Source organism: Bos indicus x Bos taurus, chromosome 14, assembly GCF_003369695.1.
Source record: "Bos indicus x Bos taurus breed Angus x Brahman F1 hybrid chromosome 14, Bos_hybrid_MaternalHap_v2.0, whole genome shotgun sequence".
Classification (NCBI taxonomy): Eukaryota; Metazoa; Chordata; class Mammalia; order Artiodactyla; family Bovidae; genus Bos; species Bos indicus x Bos taurus.
Window position 1 is genome coordinate 58,274,040 of NC_040089.1, and position 24,012 is coordinate 58,298,051.

General features: G+C 40.4%; 1 protein-coding gene across 8 annotated transcripts in view; it reads right to left on the reverse strand.

Annotated features, from left to right (window-relative positions):
* Window positions 1-24,012, reverse strand: part of OXR1 (oxidation resistance 1) — a 565,559-nt gene that overhangs the window by 143,463 nt on the left and 398,084 nt on the right. The window contains exon 1 of one of the 8 annotated variants that reach the window (XM_027561327.1): window positions 12,059-12,153. The exons of 4 other annotated variants lie outside the window; for them this stretch is intronic. In XM_027561327.1, the coding sequence (XP_027417128.1) occupies window positions 12,059-12,077 (19 nt within the window). In that variant the 5' untranslated portion in view covers window positions 12,078-12,153. Of the gene's footprint in view, window positions 1-12,058; window positions 12,213-24,012 lie in introns of those variants that run through there. 3 more of the 8 variants (XM_027561331.1, XM_027561332.1, XM_027561330.1) reach the window with 3 other exon arrangements.

Consider the following 24,012-nt stretch of genomic DNA (forward strand, 5'->3'; position numbering starts at 1 on the left):
TAGCTGGATGTGTAGAACCCTGAACTAGCAGTCAGATGAACAGATTTATTCCCGAGACATTTCACTGACTCACTCTGTGACCATGCGCTCATCAGTTGATTTCCCTCAAGTTCTCAGATCTTAAAAGTAGTGCTGTTTCAGACTTCCCTGGTGCTCAGACAGTAAAGCATCTGCCTGCAATGCAGGAGACCTGGGTTTGATCTCTGCATAGAGAAGATCCCCTGGAGAAGGGAATGGCAACCCACTCCAGTATTCTTGCCTGGAGAATTCCATGGACAGAGAAGCCTGGTGGGCTATAGTCCATGGGGTCACAAACAGTCAGGCACAACTGAGTGACTAACACTTGTAATTCACTAACCTTTGAGAAACACTGTGAAAGAAGGTATAACTGTGTTTGTCTGAGTGTGTTACTCACTCAGTCGTGTCCAACTCTTTGTGACCACAGGGACTGCAGCCCACCAGGCTCCTTTGTCCATGGAATTCTCTAGGCAAGAATATTGGAGTGGATTGCCATTCCTTTCTCCAGGGGATCTTCCTGACCCAGGGATTGAACCTGGGTCTCCTGCCTTGCAGGCAGATTCTTTACCGTCTGAGCCAACAGTAAGTAACTTGTAAAAAGAGTAAAAGGGTGAAAAAAGAAAATGTAAAAAGGGTAAGGGCAGAAAAGCTAAGACTTGAATCTTAGTCAACTATTTTTTTTTTAGAGAATTTACTTTTTTTTTTAATTTTTTTAAGAGAATTTTAATTTCACCATTTCTAAATGTTATCATGTGCTTCTTTTTCATGTGTAGGGAAAAGGGGACTGAAGAAAAAGAAGGGTTCATCTTCCCTTTTCCCACTCCAACCTCGTAAGTCTGATTCTGCTCTCTCATAATGACCCAGTTGAGTGTTATTCAGAATGTTAATGCACTTACACATTAAACGGAAGGAGGAATTCCTCATTTTTGAGAAAGGGGAAAACCCCACATATTTCAAAATTCTCTTCAGAGCTTGCTTCACTGCTTCCATTCGTTCACAATTGCTGAACTGCTCTTCTCCAAGGACACAAAGACAGTGACGATATGGCGTGAGACGAAGAGCCCACAGATGAAAGGCACTCGATACTTAAACAATTAGCACACTACAGGTCCGTGAGTGTGAAGTGAAAGAAGACAGCGTAGAGGAGATAGGAGCATCTTAAAAGAGGCCAAAAAGTGCTTTATCAGTTAACCTTGCTGCACCATGGAGGCAAGAAAAAAAGGTCATTTTCTAGACACTGTAAGTTTTATAGTAATGTTTGTTTTAATGAATATTTAATCAAGCCGATTGTACACCAGGCAGTGTGCCAGGCAGCAGTAAAGTCTATAAAGGCATCAGTTTGGAAGTTGGCTAGATAAAATTACAACTCCATTTCTGGCTATAGGTATGACCTTGGGCAAGTTGGCTGACCTCTCAAAATCTGTTTCTTCATTTAGAGAATGGAGATTATAGATAAAAGGGTCTATACCTCACAAGGTTGTATGAAGATTAAATGAGAAAATACACATAAAGACTCAGCCCAGTCTTTGGCACCTTCTAAGATGGTAAGTGTTCAGTAAATACTGGCTATTACTGAGTAATCTATATATAGTTTCTCACTGAAGTCTTGCAACAATCCAGTGGACAGGCATTCTTAAAATGAGGTCAATACAAAGAGGACTGAGGATATAGAGCACAGGAGATGCTAGGAAGGTAGGTTCCAAACCATAAAAGATAGTGTGTGTAACATAAGGACTCGGAATATATGTAGCAGGCAATGGTAAATCTTAAGAGGATTTTTAAAAGAGAACCAATCAGTCCCATTAATACGTTTCAGAAAGATCATTAAGATGGTAGTGTGGATAATGGATTGGAAGGGCATGAAGAAAGAAAAGAAGGTTAGAAGTCCAGTTAGGAATTCCTTGTAATCAAGTACTCTGAGATATAGTAGTATGGGAAATTCCCAATGCAACACTACAGAGCTTCAGAAAAAAATAGCTGGCAGATCCCCTGCCCCTCCAATCTGTACCTCTTCCTACATCCTGTCATGACAGAAGCTTTAGGACTTGCCTTACAGCTAACGTTTTCAGCTATGAATTGCACCAGCATTCTTTTCAAATTGGTCGTCTTTGTTAGCAAGTGGCATGAAGCTTAATCACCTCTGAAAAGACAGCAAGTAAGTCCCTTGCTGGTACTGGAAGAACCAAGTATCAGTGCGATTGTTCCTTGACTGCAGGGGAAAAGTAGACAAGAAGCTCTAAAAACACTTGGGTAGTTTGCTAGCTTTATCATTTTTGTCATCTTCATATGTTGGTTATGTTATCATTATCAGTTTCCTGTATTGATTCAATAGTAGTAAATCATCCACAGTAGGAAAGGTGATACAAAATATAAACAGAATATCTCACTTTGTATTGATTTACCATCACATACCTAATGTTTTATTTTTTCTATTTCAAAAAGCCTATTTTCTATATTTAATGTTCCTGCTGGGAACAGCAGTCCCTTTTCACTATTTTTGCTTAAAATTATCAACGGTAAAATATATGCTTTGAAAGACAAAGGAAAGTAAGGGAAGATTAAAACATGTTGATGGCCAGTCTTCTCTCAACAAAACTGAAGCTAGTTCATAAGGACTGCTATCTTGATTATGGACCAGTGTCTGAATATATACTTTGAGAAATGTATGAGAAACCAAGTTTTGAAATACCACCTTTTCTATCCTGAAGTCTTCCCTTTCTGCTTGTGCTCTGATCCAGTTTTTATTAACAAGACATGTTTTCTCAGAGTTGCCACAATTTCAATTGTTTGCATAACATGTACATGTACCTTAAGATAAATGTGGTTGCTGACTTGAAAGGTTAACTGTATAGAAAAAAAAGAGTCAAGACCTTGAGGAAAATAAGGGTCTGGACATTTTCTGTTTTTCAGGATTTGCAATTTTGAAATGATAAAATATATGTGCTATCCCTTAAGCTACAGAGTACATTAAAAATTAAGCTGCCTCTAAAATGTATTATTATATATATTACAAATTGACTTTAAATATTTATATATTTAAAACTAGAAACTGTAAATGTCTTGAAGAATTACATTATGGAGTAAATTAAACTATGGACTATTTAATAATTTTGAAACTGAGAAAAAGTATCTCAACAATAGTGAATAATAACCTGGAGATAGTTTCTTCAAGTTTAAGATTTAGTGGTGGTTGTTTTGATTATTACAAAAATGTATGATGTTAAATCAGGAAATCAGCCTTAAGACTTGAAAGAGAAAGTATAGGGAAAAAAGCCATCCTTAAATGAAATATTTATCTGAAGCTTTAAAAACACATAGGATTTTTTAAAAACTAAGAAAAGTGAGATGCTTTTAAAGTAAAAAAAAAATATATCGTTAAGAGTTAATCATCCACACAGATAAGGTGTTAAGAAACCAAAGACCAAAGGAGAAATAAATAAACTAATTTAAAAATATGAAAAAGGACTGAATTAAAAGAGAAAAGTCACCAAACTTCAATCAAGGCCATGTCTTACAGAGAATTACATTTGTAGAAATACAAATGAAAATATAAATATAATAAGCAAGAAACAGGAAATACTATTTAAAAATATAATAAATCCACAAAAGTGAAAAGGGTTTTCTTAGCTAATAGACCAAGACAATAAATATCATACGTCTACATGATAACTTAAATGATAACTTAATTTTAAAAATTAAAAAAAAGAATATGAGGTTAAGTGTACAACCCTGACTTGCCTCTAATAAGCAAGCTTAATAGCTCCAGCCCTGAGATATTTCTAATATGCCCAGATTGCATTTAAGGCAGATTCTTTACCATCTGAGCCACATGGAAAGCCTTGTTTTGTTTTTTTTTTTTCCATTTTAAAAATTCTTTTTTGCCTTGAAAGAACTTATGCTATAAAACACATACCCACACACACAGAGGCTATTAGAGCAAACTGAGATCACCTTTTCTTTGATTCACTGTAGGAACTCCTTTGTTCCTCTTTTTTCAGCAATGAGCAAGCAGGCTTTAGTTATATACCAAAGCCCCAAGTTCATTTTAACTCTAGGTTAAAAGACAGATTTGACTCTTGGACAACTTTGATGATGCATGGGGGATCATATGACCTACATCCGTGTAACTGGGGGAAGGGCTGCTTTGTAGGCCTTATGTTATGCAACATTTTTATACCACGGTTTCCTTCTCTGTAAAATAGAAATAAAGTTAGTCCTGCCTACTTCATGAAGTTCTCCTCAGGGCTCAGATGGTAGAGTCTGCCTGCAATGTAGGAGATCTGGGTTTGATCCCTGCGTTGGGAAGATCCTCTGAAGAAGGAAATAGCAACCCACTCTAGTATTCTTGCCTGGGAAATCCCATGGACAGAGGAGCCTGGTGGGCTGCATCCCATGGGGTCGCTAAGAGTCAGACACAACTGAGCGACAAACACACACACACTTCATGAGGATGTTAAGGAATTTTAAGTAAAATGAGAATGCATGTAAAGGTTTTTACAAATGATGCAGTGCAGAGAAAATTCCAGTTATTTTCTACTACTGATAGAAATAGTAGTGGATTTATACTTGAGACACACTTAAAGAAGAAAAACAATTCCAGTGCTCTTAGGCTTAAATGAACATCAATTATGAGTGTACATTATGTCACTGGCTGACTCTGAGACCTCATCCTGGACTATTACTACTTTGTCCAGTTGTACTTTTTCCGTTCTGTGAACAAACCAAGTTTGTTTTCATCTTCCAACCTTTATATTTACAATCTCTCTACTTGGTTAGTGTATGGCTTCTCACCATATGGGTCTCAACTCTAATGACACCTTCTCAGAGATGCCCCCCATCATTATCCAAGCTAATCCCACTGCTGCCCCACCCTACTACAGTCTCATGTGATCACATAACTCTATATTTTTCCTATTATTAATATTTTCTTCCTAACACTATTTAAATATCTTGCCTGCTTTTCACTTGTTTGTGGAGAAATCACCACCATGGAAGGGCATAGGGTCCTTTTTACAGACACCCTGAGTAACAACTTAGCAGTCTGTCACTAAGCTAGATGGGACTGCCAGCACTTGGATGACAGTCAGAAGTTCACAGCGACCTTGTCAAATCAAAGAAATGAACAGCTGGAAACCTGACTTCCCAGAGGAGCAAGGTGGGTAGGGAAGGATGTGCAATTGGTAATTTTCCAAATGATGCATTTAGATAAGTAATGATATATCCTTTTACTAATTAAATTCAATATGTATTTACACAACCTTCAGATAACTTGATTTGTCTGTAATTTCTATTTAGCAGCATATGTAATGCTGTTTTAAAGTAGTCTCTCTCACTTAGTCCAGTCATCTAAAGCAAAACTGTGACGTGTCACATTTACTGCTGGCATTCCCCAACCTCCTCTTTCATAAAGTGTTTCCTGACTCTTGAGATATTTAATCCCCTTTCACTCCCAGGTGGCGCTAGTGATAAAGAACTCGCCTGCCAAGGCAGGGGATGGAAGCGATGACTGTTCGATTCCTGGGTCTGGAAGATCCCCTGGAGGAGAGCACAGCAACCCACTCCAGTATTCTTGCCTGGAGAATCCCATGGACAGAGGGGGCTGATGAGCTACAGTCCATGAGGTTGCAAAGAGTTCGACACAACTGAAGTGACTTAGCATACATGCACGCACTCACTATTTACACACCTGCCCCACAACTCTCCAAGGCCCGGCTTTCAGCTGTCAGCAGATCTCTATTTGCTGTTTCATCTAAATTCCAATTCAGACGTAGACATAACCCGACTGTGACACTCTACGAAATGCATAATTATAACTGTCTGCATATATGTCTGTCCTTCTCATTAAATTCTACTTGTCTTACCAAATACAGAGCTCTAGCACTTATTTATTATAGAACACAGTAGACATTCAATAAATGCTTTCATTTTGTATTTTTCCAGAGTGTTGCTTTTTTCTTTTTAACATTGCCCATATGTTACTTTATTATTACTACTAGAACATAAACATGAGTGGGATTGGAGTCATTTGTTTATACACTTTTCCATGTTAAAAACTTACACCTTCTTTTTAGGGAAAAAAAAAAAAAAGTCAAAGAAAGATGGAGGAAAGAGGCTTTGTTATGTCTGGCCGTGCCAGGTCAGGCACTCGCAATTTTCCCCTTAACTGGAAGAAAAACACATTGCAGAAAATCCCAGAGAATAGTTGAATCTATATATAGTCCTATTTTTCCAATTGATCTACTCAGTGATTTAAACAAGGAGTGGTCTGAACATAGACTCCAAAATCAAGTCTTGGATTTGAATCCCGATTCTGACCCTTAGCTTGCTCGACTTCAGGCATTTTCTTAATCATTCTGCGATTTCACTTCCTTGTTTATAATATGGGGGTAATAATTATACCTAATGAACAGGGTTGATATCTGAAGATACGGTCAACAAATATTTGAGGATATATTATTACACACTAGACTCTGTTCTTGGTATAAAAGAAAGAATATGAAAAAAAAAAGACAAAAACATTCTTCTTCACAGGGTTTGCATTCCAGTTAGTAAGATAAATATCAACACACATATTTGTTACTGATAAGTGCTAAGGAGGAAAAAAAAAAAAAAACACAGAGAAGGCAGGTACGAAATGTGGCGGGGCTGGAGGGTTTTAAGTTTTAGATAAGGTGGCCAGGGAAAGTCACATTGAAAAGTTATAACTCCTGAAAAAAGGCTAAAGAACATGAGGGAGCTGGCTATATGAGCCTCTATAGGAAGAGCCTCCAAGGCTCAGACTTGTCCAACTCTTTGACACTCTGTAGACTGTACCCTGCCAGGCTCCTTAATCTGTGGGATTTTCCACTGGAGTGGGATGCCATCTTGTCTTCCAGGAAATCTTTCTGATCCAGGGATCAACCTGCATCTTCCACCTTTCCTGCATTTGCAGGTGGATTCTTTACCACTGAGCCACCTGGGAATCTCCAAGACAGAGGGAACAGCAACTGAAAAAGCCGTGTGAAAGAAACGAGCATGTCTGGTGGGTTCAAGGAACAGCAAAGGTAGGTGGAATGCAGCGGCACTGAAGGAAACAAGCGCTGTGTGTGCGCGCACGCGCTCAGGTGGGGATGACCAGTTAAGACTGCACCATGATGAGAACTTCAGCTTGGCTTTCACTCTGAGAGAGAGGAGCCCCTGAAGAGGTTTGGGCATAGGAGAGAGACAATGAGATTCACACAGTGAGATTCCTGGTACCACATATCTCCACCTGCCTTCCTGAAAGCTGACGGGTAGAGGGGTGGTGCGGAAAGCAGCAGAGGCAGGGGGACCAGTCAGGAGGCCGTTTCCATAACGCAGCTGAAAGATTAAGGTATTTGGACCCAGAAGGGAGTAGCACAGGTGGCTAAGAGCTGGGCAGATTCCGGATTTATTTTGAGAATAGAGCCAGCTGAATCTCAGGGATGATCAGAGTAGAAGAGGAAAAAGAAGAGTCTTAAAAATGCAGCAGTGTCTCTGGTCTGAACAACTAGAAAATGGTGCTTCCATGAACTTCCAGGAGTTAATACATGCTTGATGCATGATTTATATAACTTTGCTAAAATGTGTTAAGATGTTAATGAATTAATATGGGTAAACCACTTAGTATAGTACTTAATATTAAGTCCATCCAATATAAGTGTTAAATGTTAACTATTAATAAGTTGAGATGGGAAGTGTATTAACCCCCAATATATTATTAGATGAGAAAATGCTCACAGTAGAAAACTTTTGGCTTTTGAAAACAAAGTGACTGAAATGAGATAATGACAGACCCTCCATTGGAAGCTTAAGTGTAGAAGATAAACAGGATTTTCAAATGACCACAATTCCCTCTCCTTCAATTCCCCTTTTCACCTGCACATGCCTTTAATATAGTATTTGTCTTTTTTACTCTAGCTCTTGAAAGTATCCCTATCTTCAAAAGCAACGCATGCACAAAGCATATTTCTCTTCCAAAAAAAAAATTGTGTTTTATACTTACTATAGCAATGAAATTTATATTCAACAATACTATTTTAACTGACGTGGAAGTATCCTGTATTTTGAAGATACAGCAATGACATTTATTTTTGATTGTTATTTTATTTTCTTGAAACTGTGAAAGCCAATACAATGAAATGTAAGTATTAAAGAATGCTCAAATACATACAAATATCCTAACCAGCTTTTTTTAAAAAGCACTTTTGGTTTCTATGTTTTTCTGTAGAATTCATTTTTCATTGGCAAATTGTAAGATGAAATTTCAAGCTGGAAATATCCGAAATCTTCTTGATGGCAGAAAAAGGGTCCTGATGATGGAAATAACTATGTGACTTATCTGATTTGATTCAATCAATTTAGCATCATTTCTCGTTTGTGAATATCTGGGACCAGGGAGTATTATTACTTACAGAATTTTTTCCCAGTGGGCATTAACTTACACCATGACTTTCTGTGGGAAATAAGACTCTACTAAAATGTATGTTCATGTGCCAATTCTGTTTAAGTCTTTATGTATAACAGGGCTTGGTAAATAAATAACATTGGGGACCCAATAAATAGACAATAAGTTTTGGTTGCTTCAACCAGACCAAGCAATCAATTCAAACACAGAAAAAACAATAATTTCTGGCCATCTCCCCACCACTCCATTCCACCATGTTTTCCTCCGTTAGACAAAACTTTGTCATATAATGATTCCAAAATACACTGTTAAACACCCTTATGTTATTTTTTCGAAGTCTTACTGTAATTTACAGATCGATATGACTCTTAAATGGAAGGAACAAAGATAGGAAAGGAATTGGGGAATCTAAGTACCATCTTTTATTTTTAATGCCACAGAGGTGCTGTGGGCTGTGGTTCTGCTAATTCAATAAAGGACACAAGCTTTCAGAGACTGGCATGCATTCAGCACTGGGATTCAAGACAGCTTTGGACTCGAAAGCTGGAAGTTCTCTGAAGAGAGATTTCACAGTTCTTCTTACAATTTAGTCAATGAGTTAATGGGTCACATCATCATTTCCAGTGATAATTAAAATGCAGAATTTACTCTCTTTAATTTGGGATGAATTTTATAATTTCTTCTTTCCTCCAATAGTCTGATTTTTAATGTTGATGCTACAGTTGATAGTTGAACAGTATTTCATAGTTTATCAAGTGCTGTCATACACATTTCATATTCAATATTTTACTGGTCCAATATTTTTTTACAAATTGTCCTAACAATCTTATGATGAAGAACTTATTCATTATTTCTATTCTTTGAATATGTAATTTGAAACTCTAAGAACAATTATTAATCACTAAGTACATATAGTTTAAATGAGTAGAACCATAACTTGAACCACATCAGTACTGTTAAATATTGGTAATTATCTTACTAATAAAATTCTGGGAGTATCTTCAGAGGTTTTCAGTCAAGGCAGTTGGTCCAAGAGCAAGTAGAACCACAAGGAATTAGAGTGGAGGAAAGTAGTGAGAAGTGACCCAAGTTAGTCATGGATAAGCAACATAACAGAAAGAGAATACTATTACAGAGTTTAAATGTGAAATGCATAGCATTTAGCATATAATACAAGTAATGTATTTATCTAAAGTTTTTACTTACGTATTTCATCAAGATTGCATTGATTATAAGATGCACCACTGAGAGAGAAAAAGGCAAAATCCTGTCAATTAAACCACGACACACCACTAATCATAAGACACTTTCAGATTTTAAAAAGTTAAAATGTGAAAAAAGGTATGTCTTAGAAGCCAGGAAATATAGTGCCGGTAACAGCAGAGGGTATGGAAATTCTCAAAATCAGTCATAATACAATCTAACTAGACAATCAATAAACATTTATTAAGTGCCTTTGGATGGGTATAAAGAAGCAAAATGCGTAATCTAGGTGAAGAGGCTTAAGTGCCACGTATAAAATATTAATTGCTGTCTTTCAGTCTTACAGTGATGGCCACTGGTTGGAGAAAACAAATCTGCTTGTGCAACAAAGATGCCTGGGTGTGCAACTGCCAGGGGGATATGATATATAGGAGGGAGGAAGAGAGGAATAAAGAAGAGGAAGCAACTGGGGGAGGGGAGGATGGCTTGGAGGACAGGTGGGAGGAATGGAAGGCGGGGTCCAACCCAACCCAGAGCTTCACTGAAATTCAGGAGTGGCCAGAATCCTGTGCGCATGGATCTCCTAATCTTATAAAATATAATCACTGGGCTGTATGTGAAATGATTCTTAAAAACAACAGCTTTGAAAAAGGGCTTCACACACTTTTGTAACATCTATAGTCTAAAGGTTTTTCCATTCTTGTATATTTTTTAAATCTCAAAGATTGAAAACTTAGACACTTTGGATACCTCTCAAATTTGAGCTGAATGTAATTGTTTAAACACTAGGTGTTGCTTGGAAATTACATTTTGCTATGACTGGTTATCTGGAGAAGGCAATGGCAAGCCACTCCAGTACTCTTGCCTAGAAAATCCCATGGACCAAGGAGCCTGGTAGGCTGCAGTCCACGGGGTCGCTAAGAGTCGGACACGACTGAGAGACTTCACTTTCACTTTTCACTTTCCTGCATTGGAGAAAGAAATGGCAACCCACTCCAGTGCTCTTGCCTGGAGAATCCCAGGGACGGGGAAGCCTGGTGGGCTGCCGTCTATGGGGTCGCACAGAGTCGGACACGACTGATGTGACTTAGCAGCAGCAGCAGCATGACTGGTTATCAACCTGTTTGATGACTTAAAAGTTTTAGATTCTGTGATTAAAATGAAAAGTTGTTTGGGCTAAAGCCAATCATCTAAATATCTAACTTGGGCATTTTGCATATTATTGATATTATGATTACCAGCACTGAATCTGTGTGCTGAATTGGAAAAATGAAATTAGATTGTTTATTTCTAATTAAAAACATTTCTTTTTCTGCAAAGATATTACATAATTTACCCTGTATTGTGAAATAATTGCTTTTGAAATTAACCAAATAAAAAGAAAAACATTCAACCTTTTAACTGGGCATTATGCTCATAAATTTATCACTAATTTGAAAGGGCATATCCCACAGCACTCTGATATTGTTACACAGTTGTTTGTGATTGAGGAAAAACTAACCTGGTAATAGTATTTACTTCTTTTGAAAAGAAAAAATAAAATAATAATTCAGAACAATTTCATTTTTAAAAGTCAGTAATGAATTCCATCTGCTGTATGCCATTAAAAACAAAGAGGTTACTCACATGCCTCAGATCTTTTTAGGTCTTTGTTCCTTCCATTGAAAAGCATAGGCCAACCCCTCAATAATAAAGTTATTTTGACTTGTCTGACAAAAACTTAAAACAAAAAAACCAAAAACTTATCAATTTCCCTCCACATTTCAGTGGAGCCTAGAGGACTTGAAATAACATGTTAAAGAAAAACAAAGGCATTTAAGCAAACTTTTAAGAGAATGCTTAGGAGAATCTAAAGAAATGCGTACCAGTCTCTGAAACTCAGAGCACAGTGGTGATAAAAACATAAGCATATGACTTAATCACGATCATTACCCTAGCTGTGCACAAACTGTCAGTTTGGGGCAAGAGAAGGTAATATGGAAAAGATAGACAAATATGACAAATGACAAATTGACAAATATGACAAATGACAAATTGACAAATATGACAAATGATTTCCTGTGAATGCACTAAAAAAAAAAAAAAAAACCACCAATGACATATTCAAATGGCCACTGGACATGAAAACAGACTTAAAATCACTATGTTTGAATCTATTTCTGGGAGTGCCTCCATAAAGAATCACGGCAGCCGCATCTACAGAAAATCACAGACAAATAATGAACATGCAGAGAAAGTCTTTTTTATATCCTCTATTCAGATTAGTATTTTAACAGAGTCACTCCCTCCTGGTAACTCCCAACAAACATTCCCTTTCTGGAGGTAGCAGCCAACAGAACCGCAGGGCTCATCTGGATTTGGAAAATAGAACAAAGTCATCCTTCTCTGACCTTCTAAAATGACTGGTTTAAAGCTGAGAGCACTCACACATACCTTTGCGTAGGCAGAGCATTTCTGAGGTCCTCCCTTCAAACCCTATTCAGCCAGCAGTGAGCTGCTCTCAGGAAGAGAGGACGGGATTTTGGTTCCTGTGCTTCCTCAGGTAATACAACACTTCCTTCCTGGGAGAGACTGCCCTCTCCTCCAGGCCCTGACCTCTGGTGGCAGTGTTCAAGACTCAGATTCAGAGGTTTCTGCACACAGGAAACCCACTGCATCCGCTTTCTGACTGCAGCCTCATTCTTGGTTCACTGAACACTCTGGAAACAGTGCCAGTATGCTCTGCCTAGTAAGTTACTAAGTGGACCCTCTAAAGTCTCTCATAGAGTGAGAGAACAGAACTCAGTATCTAACTTCTGTACTCTTCTTATCTTAAAGTAAATCAATGCACAGCAAATCTCTGTTATTTAGTCCTAACAGTACTGACATTCAGCAGATCTGATAAGGCTGGGTCCTAACCTGGTTGGTGTTTTATATCCTTGCTGTTGTTTAGTGACTAAGTCATGTTCAACTCTTTTGCAACCTCCATGAATCGTAGCCCACCAGACTCCTTGGTCCATGAGATTTCCCAGCCAAGAATACTGGAGTGGGTTGCCATTTCCTTCTCCAGGGGATCTTCCTGACCCATGGATCAAACCTGCGTTTCCTGCATTGGCAGGCAGATTCTTCACCACTGAACCACCAGGGAAGCCCCAATATTTATACCTTTACAAATATTTAAATATGTTATTAGTTGATGAGCTAATAATCCAAACATAAGTGTGATTTTTTTTCCTCCAGAACCTCCATCTGCATTGTCATGATATAGTGCACATTGCTTTGCATTACAGTTATTTCCTTCTGTGTTTTCTCCCTGATGGGACAAGGAGAGAGTACATCATGCTAGTAACAGTTCTGCAACTTAGCAAGTGAATGAATGGATAAGAGTCGTAATAATCCCCTTTCCTACCTGCCCCCAACCCCTCTTTAATTCACATTCTGTGTTATCCTTTAAAAGCAGATGGCACCATCCACTGCCTGCTCTATAGACTCCCCGTCCATATACTTAATCTAGAGAAGGTTTTGGTGGATGTTTCCCTTACATTTCCCTTATATTTTTCATGAAATCCTTCAATGGCAGCTCACTGGGATATAAACATATGATAACACTGTACTTTATTTGACAGGTAGGGATGAAAATCATCAGATAGAGAAAATGTCAACTTAGTAGATAAAGATCCAAGGTCTACTGTCTGCCACAATAGGTGGGTTTCAGGGGCAAGTTAAAAAAGATCTACATGTCACTGAAAACTGTCTGCAGAGTTAGTACATTGTAATGAGCAGACAATGATTATAAAGACAACGGAGTTCATGAATACCACCAAATTCACAACATTGTCATTTCTGTGTAATATAGTAAGACCATGATTTTGCATGCAATACAGAACTTTTGGCATTTGTTGAGTTCTGACAGTTCTACAATAGGCTACCCATCAGTAAGTAAAGTACCTGACCAAACCAACACAATTTTAGACGGCAATGGTCTGCACTGGCAATATGATTCGTTCTCAAATGAAAAGGTATGATAGCTAATCTTCTATGGAGCTACCTTTGTAACCACCACAAATTATTTGGTCTCTTTAAGACTTCCAGCAGTATTCCCTACAAATGCTATTAAGTAGTAAGACAAACAGTGTGAAACTTCTGGTAAAGTTCCCAAAACTCAGCTATAAGTGTTTTAATAGCTATTAATTTCCATTCCATTCCTTAACGACATGACTGGCTTTTTTCAGTCCTAGATACCATTCTACTGCGTTAGAGCAATGCTAATGTGAACAATGCCTCACATGCAGGTAAGGCTTTATCTCTGATGAAGTGCTTCAACTAATATTCTCTAGTTACACACACAACCACTCTGGGAGACGCTGCTTATTCTCAAAGTTCTGCAGAGTTAGGTATGTATAGAAAATTAATGACAGAATGTTTCCTTGCAGCTTTATATGGTAAGCAAAAAGAGAGGAAAGATGGGTTTTGAAGTTGCTCTAATGTTCATCTTTATATAATTTAATATAGCTGCAGACTCCTGGCAAACAACAGCAAGCAGGCAGAATACAGGAATGAACTGGCTTTTTTTTTTTTTTTTGAAGCAGACTTTATATTAGAAAAATAGACTCAAACACACAAAAAGAGAGAGACACACACAAAACCCTAGACAAAACATAAACATGTTTTTCAATATCTGCAGAAAATGTAAAATGGGGGCTTTTATATATTTACATCTCACACAGACAGTAATGCTATCCATATCTTCATTGTGTTTGAATTCAAATTATAGAGATATAAAGACATACACACATATCAAACATACTTGTAAATTGGACATATGAAAAGTACTTGTATAAACAAATACACATATCTATACACATTTCATATCTATACAAGATACATATTTCCCAGTATTTTGTCATTTGCTCTTTCTTATTCACTTTCACTAGGAATCTGATAGGAACTAGATTTGACTCACTTGTCAGCTAAGTGTAGTTCTTTTGTAAGACCAAATTAATTTTTCAATTGTGCTTAGAACTGTCCATTATGCATCTGAGCAAGATAGTTTCCAATAAATAAACACTGGCTCTTGAGCACTGCTTCCCCTTATCTCTCTATCACCTTTAGGATCCAGGTTGCTAAGAAGCTCTGATTTAAAAATATTTTTAGTACTGTGGTCAGGAATGCTACTGCTTCTATATCACCTTCAGTTTTCATTCTAGATTATTTTTCTAGTTTTAAAATGTATTTCTTAGTTCACTTTTTCATTGGTTTGCTTTATATCTGTTACATCATATGGTTTGATTAATTCATGATAATAAGACTTAATTTTTTATTGAAAGTATTTTTCCAATTTTATTGTGGTAAGAATAGTGAGTAACCACAGAGTCTAGCTCTTACCAGATTCCTAATGTAAGCAAATAAGAAAGAGCAAATGATGACATACTGAGAAATACGTAACTTGTGTAGATATGACATATATATAGATGTAGATACTTGTTTACACAGGTACTTTTCATATGGCTAATCACAAGTGTTCAATATGTGTGTGTCTTTACAGCTCTCTTATTTGAATTCTAACACTCAATGTGTTAACATATAAAATTTTGTGTACATTATTGTTCATTATAATAATGTGACTATTTTCCTTATTATTTTTTTGTTGAAGTATAGCTGATTTACAAAGTTGTGTTAGTTTCAGGTATATAGCAAAGTGATTCAGCTATACACACACACACACACACACACACATACATGTATGTATATATATTCTTCTTCAGATACTTTTCCATGATAGGTTATTATAAGATATTGAATATTGTTCCCTATGTAGTTTATCCATTTTATATACAGTGATGTATATATGTTAATCCCAAACTCTCAATTTATGTCTCCTCCCAACCTCTTTTTGCTTGTGGTAACTATGTTTTCTATGTCTGTGAGTCTGTGTTTTTTTTGTAAATAAGTTCATCTGTATGTAAGTGATATTGTATGATATTTGTTTTTCTCTGACTTATTTCACTCAATATGATAGTTCTAGGTCCATCTATGTTGCTGCAAATGGTATTATTTCCTTTTTATGACTGAGTAATATTCCATTATATACCACATCTTCTTTACACATTCATCTGTCAATGGACATTTAGGTTGTATCTGTTTTGGCTATTATAAATAGTGCTGCTATGAACATTGGGATGCATGACTCTTTCTGAATAATGGTTTTCTCTGGGCATATGCCCAGAAGTGGGATTGCTGGATCATATGGTAGTTTTATTTTTAGTTTTTTAAAGAACCTCCATACTGAGCCACTATGGACATTCTCATCAAGAGTGTAGGAGGGTTCCTTTTTCTCCACATCCTCTCCAGTAGATAATGTGACTTAAAATTTTTTTTATTTTTATGTGATGGATAAATCTTGATTACACAACTAGGGCTTGTTCAAACTGAACCTTTTTTTGAAGATGGTAGGGGTAGGATCCTTTGCTAAAGGGAAATTTTTGAAAAATAGTCTTTCCAAGACTTGAGTAATTTTGGAATCTTGTGATGTTCCTATTTATGTTAATTGTTGGCAGGTATAAAAGGAACTTCCCTGGTAGTTCAATCAGTAAAGAATTTGCCTGCAATGCAAGAGATGCTGGTTTGATTCCTGAGTCAGGAAGATCCCCTGGAGAAAGGATAGGCTATCCACTCTAGTGTTCTTGGGCTTCCCTGATGGCTCAGATGGTAAAGAATCCACTTACAATATGGGAGACCTGGGTTCGATCCTTGGGTTGGGAAGATCCCCTGGAGGAGGGCATGGCAACCCACTCCAGTATTCTTGCCTGGAGAATCCCCAAGGGCAGAGGAGCCTGATGTCACTCAGGAGCCCTGGTCACTCAGGGCTACAGTCCTGAGTGACTAAGCACAGCACAACACAGTATTAATAAAGCACTTTTGCTAGTATCTCATTAAGTCAGGGATGTAGTCTTAATTTGAGATGTGAAATTTAATTATGATATACACCCTTATCAAAATGCATGCTTCAGAATACAAAAGAACACTTACCTCCTCAGGTGAAGAGCAAAGTTGTAAATAAATGTGGTTAAGATGCTAAGTGATCCATGGTGTCAGTTCTGAAACAAAGGTCCCTTAGGGGATGCAAGGAAAAGCAATGTTCCCTGGTTGAGGGAAAACACCCAGCTTCTCTATAAGAAGGGTTACTTACTGAGTATTTAATTTCCTTTTAGAAGAGAAAGGATGTTTAAGAGTGATTTTTAAAAGAAAATTTGAACTGCTTACAGTAGCAATTATTGTTGGGTGATATGTAGGGTATTTCAAGTGTGCTAGTCTTCCTGGAAATAAATGTCATACAAAATTCCTATATGTAGAGTTTACTTAAAAGAGCTTTCACCAAATCAGATCATGTAGCACTAACAAAATTAACTCTGTTTACTGAGCAACTAGAGCTTGAGGCAAGCCTGTGCCAAGCACTGGGGTTACAGTGGTGATTCAGTGACATGATATACACAGTCTTAATCTTCTTCTGTCTCCTCGTGAACCTATTTTCTGACTAAAGGAAAAAAGTTTCTTAAATTTGCATATATTTCCCTTGGGAAAACTGTCTCCAATTAAGCAGGGAGCACAATTTCCATTCTGTTCTTCCCTCCTGTTGTATTTCTCAGCAATCTACATTAAATGGTCAGCTTGTCTCCTTTCTGTGGGCTGTATCAGCTAATTTAAGCATTAGAGTGATCAACAGTTAAGATTCTTGAGCCAGTCTGCGTGGGTTCCAGCCTCCACTTTCCAGCCATGAGGCCTGGGGTAAATTATTAATGTCTCTGCCTCTTAGCTTTCTCACCTGTGAAACAAGCATTTTAATACTGGTTTGGCAAAAAAGTTCCTTTGGGTTTTTGAAACTCTAAGGAACTTTTTGGTCAACTGAATACATCCAGCCACCTACGACTACTATGAGCTTAAGTGTTTTCATACATACAAGGAATTAGGAATAGCACTTGGCATGGAATAAGTACTCAATAAATGCTAGCTTATTAAATTATCATTATAAAGAGAAACCTAAAAACTTAGGTGTAGAAATTTTACATTTTGCCAGCCATATCAAGATAAGCCATGCTAATGTAGAAATTAATTAGGTTGAATTCTTCAAAACAAAGCTTTCCTTAACTATCTAATTTTGAAAATTCAAAATTATTCTAAGAAAAGAGATGCCAAAAGGAAATAAAGGGAAAAACACTCACTTGATAATGACAAATGAGTTTGAAGCTTGATTTCAAGCTTCTATAGTAAAATCTATTCAAGAAAATGAATGATTACACACACACAAAGTTGTGCAGTACATGAAAATTATTATAGCCTAAAAGAATTATGTTAAAGTTTGAAGGACCCTTTTGGGCCTAGAAAAGAAAACAATAGTTTCAAAGGCCCTTGCCTAATCATCTAACTTCAGAGAAAACAAAAGGGAACTTTAGGTCCCGCCCTGATGCTCCAGGCTGGTTGCATCTATTTGAGACATATCACCCACCGTCCAGAAACCTTCCACCCCCTACACCTGCCCAGAAGACTTATCACCCCCTGCCCAACTACAAATGCCATCTCAACTAAAGAATACCTAAAACATCCCGCCTGATTGACATTTGCCTTATCAGTTACACAAACCTCCCTATAAACATGGAGCCTCCCTGATCCCTCTCCACGCTCAGCCTGGTCATTAGGCCGACTGTCACCCCTCCTTGCCTGAATAAAGGTAACCTACTTCTGTTGAAGGTCTTTCCTCTTTCTGGCTCAGCCCAAACTACACCTTACGTTCTTGGTGCCGGGAAGGGGCGAGGCACTGGTCTCACTCTCACTCTCCCTCACTCTCATTGTTTTCCCTTTTCCCGGAGTCTGGGAGCACGAAATCCTCCGAGCTCACTTTTCTGCCAGGGCTCAAGTTTCCCTCGGGGCACCCAGTGCCTGAGCGGTGCAAGCCTTGTGCTAAGGCTCTATTGGTGCTTTGCATACCCCCAGGCCTCAGCTCTACTCCCTCTCCTTCTCTCTCTCTGATGACCTCCAGAACAGGGAACTCTTGTCATTCGACTGCTCTACATGCAACACTCCACTCAAGCCAGCCCCTAGATTAAGGTAAGATCCAGACGGTGTTCTAGAGGCGCCCTAGAACCCAGTCCTCTCCGGATCCCGGGGACCCCCAGCCCAGGGCCACTCTGTAGGTGACGGTGGGGGACGCTCCACCTCGACACAGAGCTCTCTTCTCATAACTCCTATTGAGACTACGGGTGACGACTTGAGCCCTCAATAGGAGCCTCTGCTTGCCGTTCAATTATGGGATCTGGCCAATCTGTCCCAAAAGATTCCCTTCTGACTTGTGTTCTCAAAAATATCATGCCTGTGGCGGATTCATTTTGATATTTGGCAAAACTAATACAATTATGTAAAGTTTAAAAATAAAATAAAATTTAAAAGAAAAAGAAAAAATCTCAAACCACTCTCACTCACTGAACTCAAAGCTAACTGTTTAAAACAACTCTGTACACAGATTTGGCCTCAATACCAATTAGACAATCAAGATCGCTGGCCTGAAGTCAGCACATTTGACTTTAACATTCTTCAAAATCTCACAGATTTCCTTAAACGGAATGGCAAGTGGTCGGAGGTCCCCTATGCCCAAGCCTTTTGGGCCCTTCGGAGCAGGCCCTCCCTGTGCAAGGACTGCTCCACCCACGAGGTCCTTCTATGCACCTTGCCTCCCAAGCAAAAGGGCTCTTCTTTCTCAGGTAACCGCAGACCCAGACCTTCCGCACCCCCTGGAGATCGACCCCACTGACAAGCCCCCTCCCTACCCAGCCCCCTCCCTACCCGCCACCCTGCCAACCCTCTCCTTCCCCTTCATCCAACTCACCTACTGGCCTGGAAACCTCTCCTGACTCCCCCTCGACCCCGCTACCCCATCTCCCCGACTCCCCCTCCCCGCTTCCTTTGCCCCCTGCCACAGGGTCAGGTACCTAACACATGTTTCCCCTGAGAGAGGTGGCAGGACCAGAGGGCCCCACCTGAGTCCATGTGCCATTTTCATTGTCAGATATGAGCCAGACAGAAGCAAAGTTAGGATCATTTTCTGAAAATTCTACCAGATACCGAAAAGAATTCCTGAGACTCTCCCAGGCCTACAACCTCACATGGAGTGACGTATATTATATCCTAAACGCCACTCTCACCCCTGACGAAAAAGACCTTATCTGGCAAGCGGTAAAAGCCCATGCTGATCATTTACATAACCAAGACCAGGATAGCCCAGTTGCTAATGAGGCGGTGCCTCAGTTAGATCCCCACTGGACTTACCAGCCCGGTGACCCAGGTATCAGGAGACTCAATCATATGATTACCTGCATTCTAGAAGGAATGCAGAAAAATACTCATATCCATGTCATTTATGATAAAGTCAGAGAAATCACCCAAGGGGCAGACGAAAATCCAGCCTTATTCTTGGCATGCCTCACAGAGGCAGTCCAGAAGTATACCAACCTAGATATCACCACCCCTGCTGGTTACTCTACCTTCACCTTCAATTCATCAGCCTGTCCGCCCCAACATCAGACACAAGCTTCGGCAACTAGAAAAGGGCCCTGAGACCCTCCAAAGAGACCTTCTAGAAGTAGCCTTCAAGGTGTTCAATAATAGAGAGGAGGAGGCTGAGAGAGAAAAAGAACGTGACAGAAAAGCTAAATATGCCTTTTTGGCAGCAGCAATTAAAGGAAGAGATCAGCCTGGCCCAAGTCATCCCAGAACGGGGCTTAAGACCTGCCCTCCCTACCCGGGCCCTGCTTCCTATGCAACCAGTCAGGACACTGGGCAAAGGCATGCCCAAACCCACAGCCCCCCACAAAACCATGCCCAACCTGTGGCCAGTGGGGACACTGGAAGATGGACTGTCCCCACCTCCCAGACCTGGAGAGTGGAATGTCCACAGGGACACCCTGGTGCCTCTGGGGAAATTCCCACTTCTCCACAGAACCCCAGCCCAACCCTACAAGAGTTGTTCCAATGATGGGGCCCGGGTTCCAGCCCCCTGGCCCTGTCCCAAACACGAGCTCAGAACTTAGGGTAGATGGGGTAGTGGCCAGAAAAAAGACCTCTTTTATAGTAGACACTGGAGCCACTTTCTCTTAATTTCCTACTCTGGCCCAACTCAAGACTCAGAACTCACAATCAAGGGGGTCTCTGGAGTTCCCCTAAGGCCAAAAATCAGCCCTCCATTATTCTGTCAATTTGGAAAATCGACCCTTATACACTTATTCCTCATAATGCCTCAGTGCCCGATGGCACTCCTAGGGAGACATTTGTTATCCAAATTGGGGGTCTTTATTACCATACCCCCTGCCCTCGATACAGTCTCTATATTCTGCATTCAGATGACACCTGGACGGTCCCTATCCTCACCCCTGACCTTCCCTTGGATCTACCCGCCTTAGACCCCCAAGTCTGGGACACTGATCACCCATCCATAGCCAAACATCATCTACCAGTCCACATTACCCTAAAAGACCCCTCGACTATAATCACTCAACAACAGTATTCTCTCACCCCAGAGGCCCAAAACGGACTTAAGCCTATCATCGTCTTCTTCAAGTCTCTATCCTAATCCTACTCATTCACCACACAACACCCCTACTCTGGCAGTAAAGAAGGGGCCAAACTCTTGGAGCCTGGTCCAGGATCTGCAAAAAGCCAAAGAGGCCATCACATGGACATTCCCAGTAGTCCCTAACCCTTACACCCTTCTGTCTACCATACCCCCGACTGCAACCCACTTCATGGTATTAGATCTCAAAGATGCCTTTTTCACCATCCCTCTCCACCCCCTCTCCCAACCCTTTTTCGCCTTCACCTGGCAAGACCCCAAGACTCAACTAACATGGACAACAACTAACATGGACAGTTCTCCCCCAGGGGTTCAGAGACAGGCCTCACTTTTTTGGACAGGCTTTACAAAAGGACCTACAGACACTAGACCTAGCCCCGAGTCATCTCCTTCAATAGTAGATGACCTCCTCCTTTGTAGCCCAACCCGAAAACTCTGCCTCCAACATACTGCCAAACTCCTTGGGGCCCTGGGATCCTGCAGTTATTGGGTATCCCGATCTAAGGCCCAAATAGCCCAGACAAACGTCACCTACCTGGGGCTCTCCATATCCCACCAACAAAGAACTATTTCCCCAGATAGAATCCAGGCCTTGATTAACTGTCCACTTCCAAAAAAAAAAAAAAAAGGAGCTCCTGTCTATCCTCAGCCTCCTCAACTTTTTCCGTATCTGGATCCCTAACTTCTCCCTCCTTGCAAAGCCACTCTATGAGGCAACTAAAGGATGTCTGGGTGAGCCCCTCTTTAATCCCTCCTCGCTGGCCAATCCTCTTCGCCAGCTCACCCAGAGCCTCCTCCGAGTGCCAACTCTCCACCTGACAGATCACACCAGACCATTCTTTCTCTTTGCACATTCCAACCAAGGACAGGCCCTGGGACTTCTGTGTCAGCAGGCTGGAGACACCTGAGCTTCCATAGCCTATCTATCAAAACAGCTTGACGTGGTGACCAAGAGGTGGCCTTGGTATACGGGCTCTGGCTGCTATCGCAGCCCTCGTACCCGAAACAAATAAACTCTCTAGACATGCCCCTTTAACAGTCTGTTCTCCACACACCTCCCGAGACTTACTATCACATCAGGCTTTCCTCTCCCTTCCCCCTTCCAGGGTACAGGTCCTACATGCCTTTCTCCTCGACCCTCAGCTCTCATTCTCCCCCTGCTCTCCCACTAACCCCACCAGCTTATTACCCATGTCCTCTACAACAGACTCCCTCCTACATAGCTGCAGCCTAACAGTAGATCTTACCCAAAACCCCTTCCAACATTTAACAGATCAGCCCATCCTAGACCCAGACATCCCACACTGGTTCGTTGGTGGCAGCTCTCAAAAATCCCCACCCTTTGCAGCAGGATATGCCATCATCCAGGGGGACCTTTGTCACAATCACGAAACCCACACAATTGAAGCTTCACCTTTGCCACCTCGCACCACCTCCCAACAGGTAGAACTGATAGCTCTCACCAGAGCTTTAACTCTGGCTAAAAATCTAAGGGTTAACATCCCCACAGACTCCAAATATGCCTATAACATACTTCACTCAAACATCCTAATATGGAGAGAAAGAGGTTCCTAACCCAAAAGGGATCCCCCATTATTAGTTCAGACCTGATCCACAAACTTCTAGAGGCAGCACTCTTACCAAACAAAGCTGCCATCCTCCACTGTAGGGGACATCAAAAGGGAAGTCTCATATCAGCCTACAACAATGCTGCAGACCAGAAGGAAAGGAGATAGCACTGTCCCATCCTTCCCTCCAGTCCCCTGTCATCTTAGCTCTGACTCCACTCGACCCTCCCACCACCAGAGGAATTTTTCTACACTCACTTTTTCATCCCTCATCCAAGACACTCCAACTGTTCCTCCGTAACCACTTCCCCATATCCAATGCTGACCAACAATATTTAGATAACCTTACCCACTCCTGTCAAACATGTCAACGTACTAATCCCAATTCCAACCTTAAACCGACATCCTTTCCAACTCATCAAGTGCGAGGCAGCCTCCCAGCACAGGATTGGCAGATAGACTCTACACATATGCCCACGGTCCGGAGAGTCAGATACCTCCTGGTCCTTGCAGACACCTTTTTGGGATGGGTAGAAGCATTTCCCTCTACAAACAAAAGAGCCCACACCGTGGCCTGAATCCTCCTCATAGAAATTATCCCCAGGTTTGGCCTGCCTTCATCCCTACAGTCTGATAATGGCCCGGAATTTACATCCAAGGTCACCCAAAAACTTGTCCAATTCTTACAGATACCCTGTAAATGGAAATTTCATACTCCATACCACCCCCAGTCCTTAGGAAAGGTAGAAAGGATGAATAGAATAATCAAAAAAACCCTTACCAAACTAACTCTTGAAGTACATCTAGATTGGACTGAACTTTTGCCAATAGTTCTCCTCAGAATATGGGCTTTGCCCAGAAAGCCCCTGGGGCTGAGCCCCTTTGAGGTGATGTATGCCTGCCTCTGACCCCCAAGCCTCCCTGCCCTCTTTACAAACTGGGGACATGGCCTATCTGCCTAATAAGCCCCAGGGTGACTTAACCCCAAAGTGGCAGGGACCATTCAAAATCATCCTCCTTACTCCAACTACAGCTAAACTTGAGAAGGTCACCTCCTGGGTACACCTCTCTTGCCTAAAACGGGTCACCTCCGATCCTGTGCTGCCTCCTTAACTGACCCCTATCAGGTCTCCCTCACAGGACCCACCTCCTTAAAATTCACCTGGCGACAACCTCTGTCAACCATCCAAGAAGTCACTGAATGACCTGGACACTCTTCAACC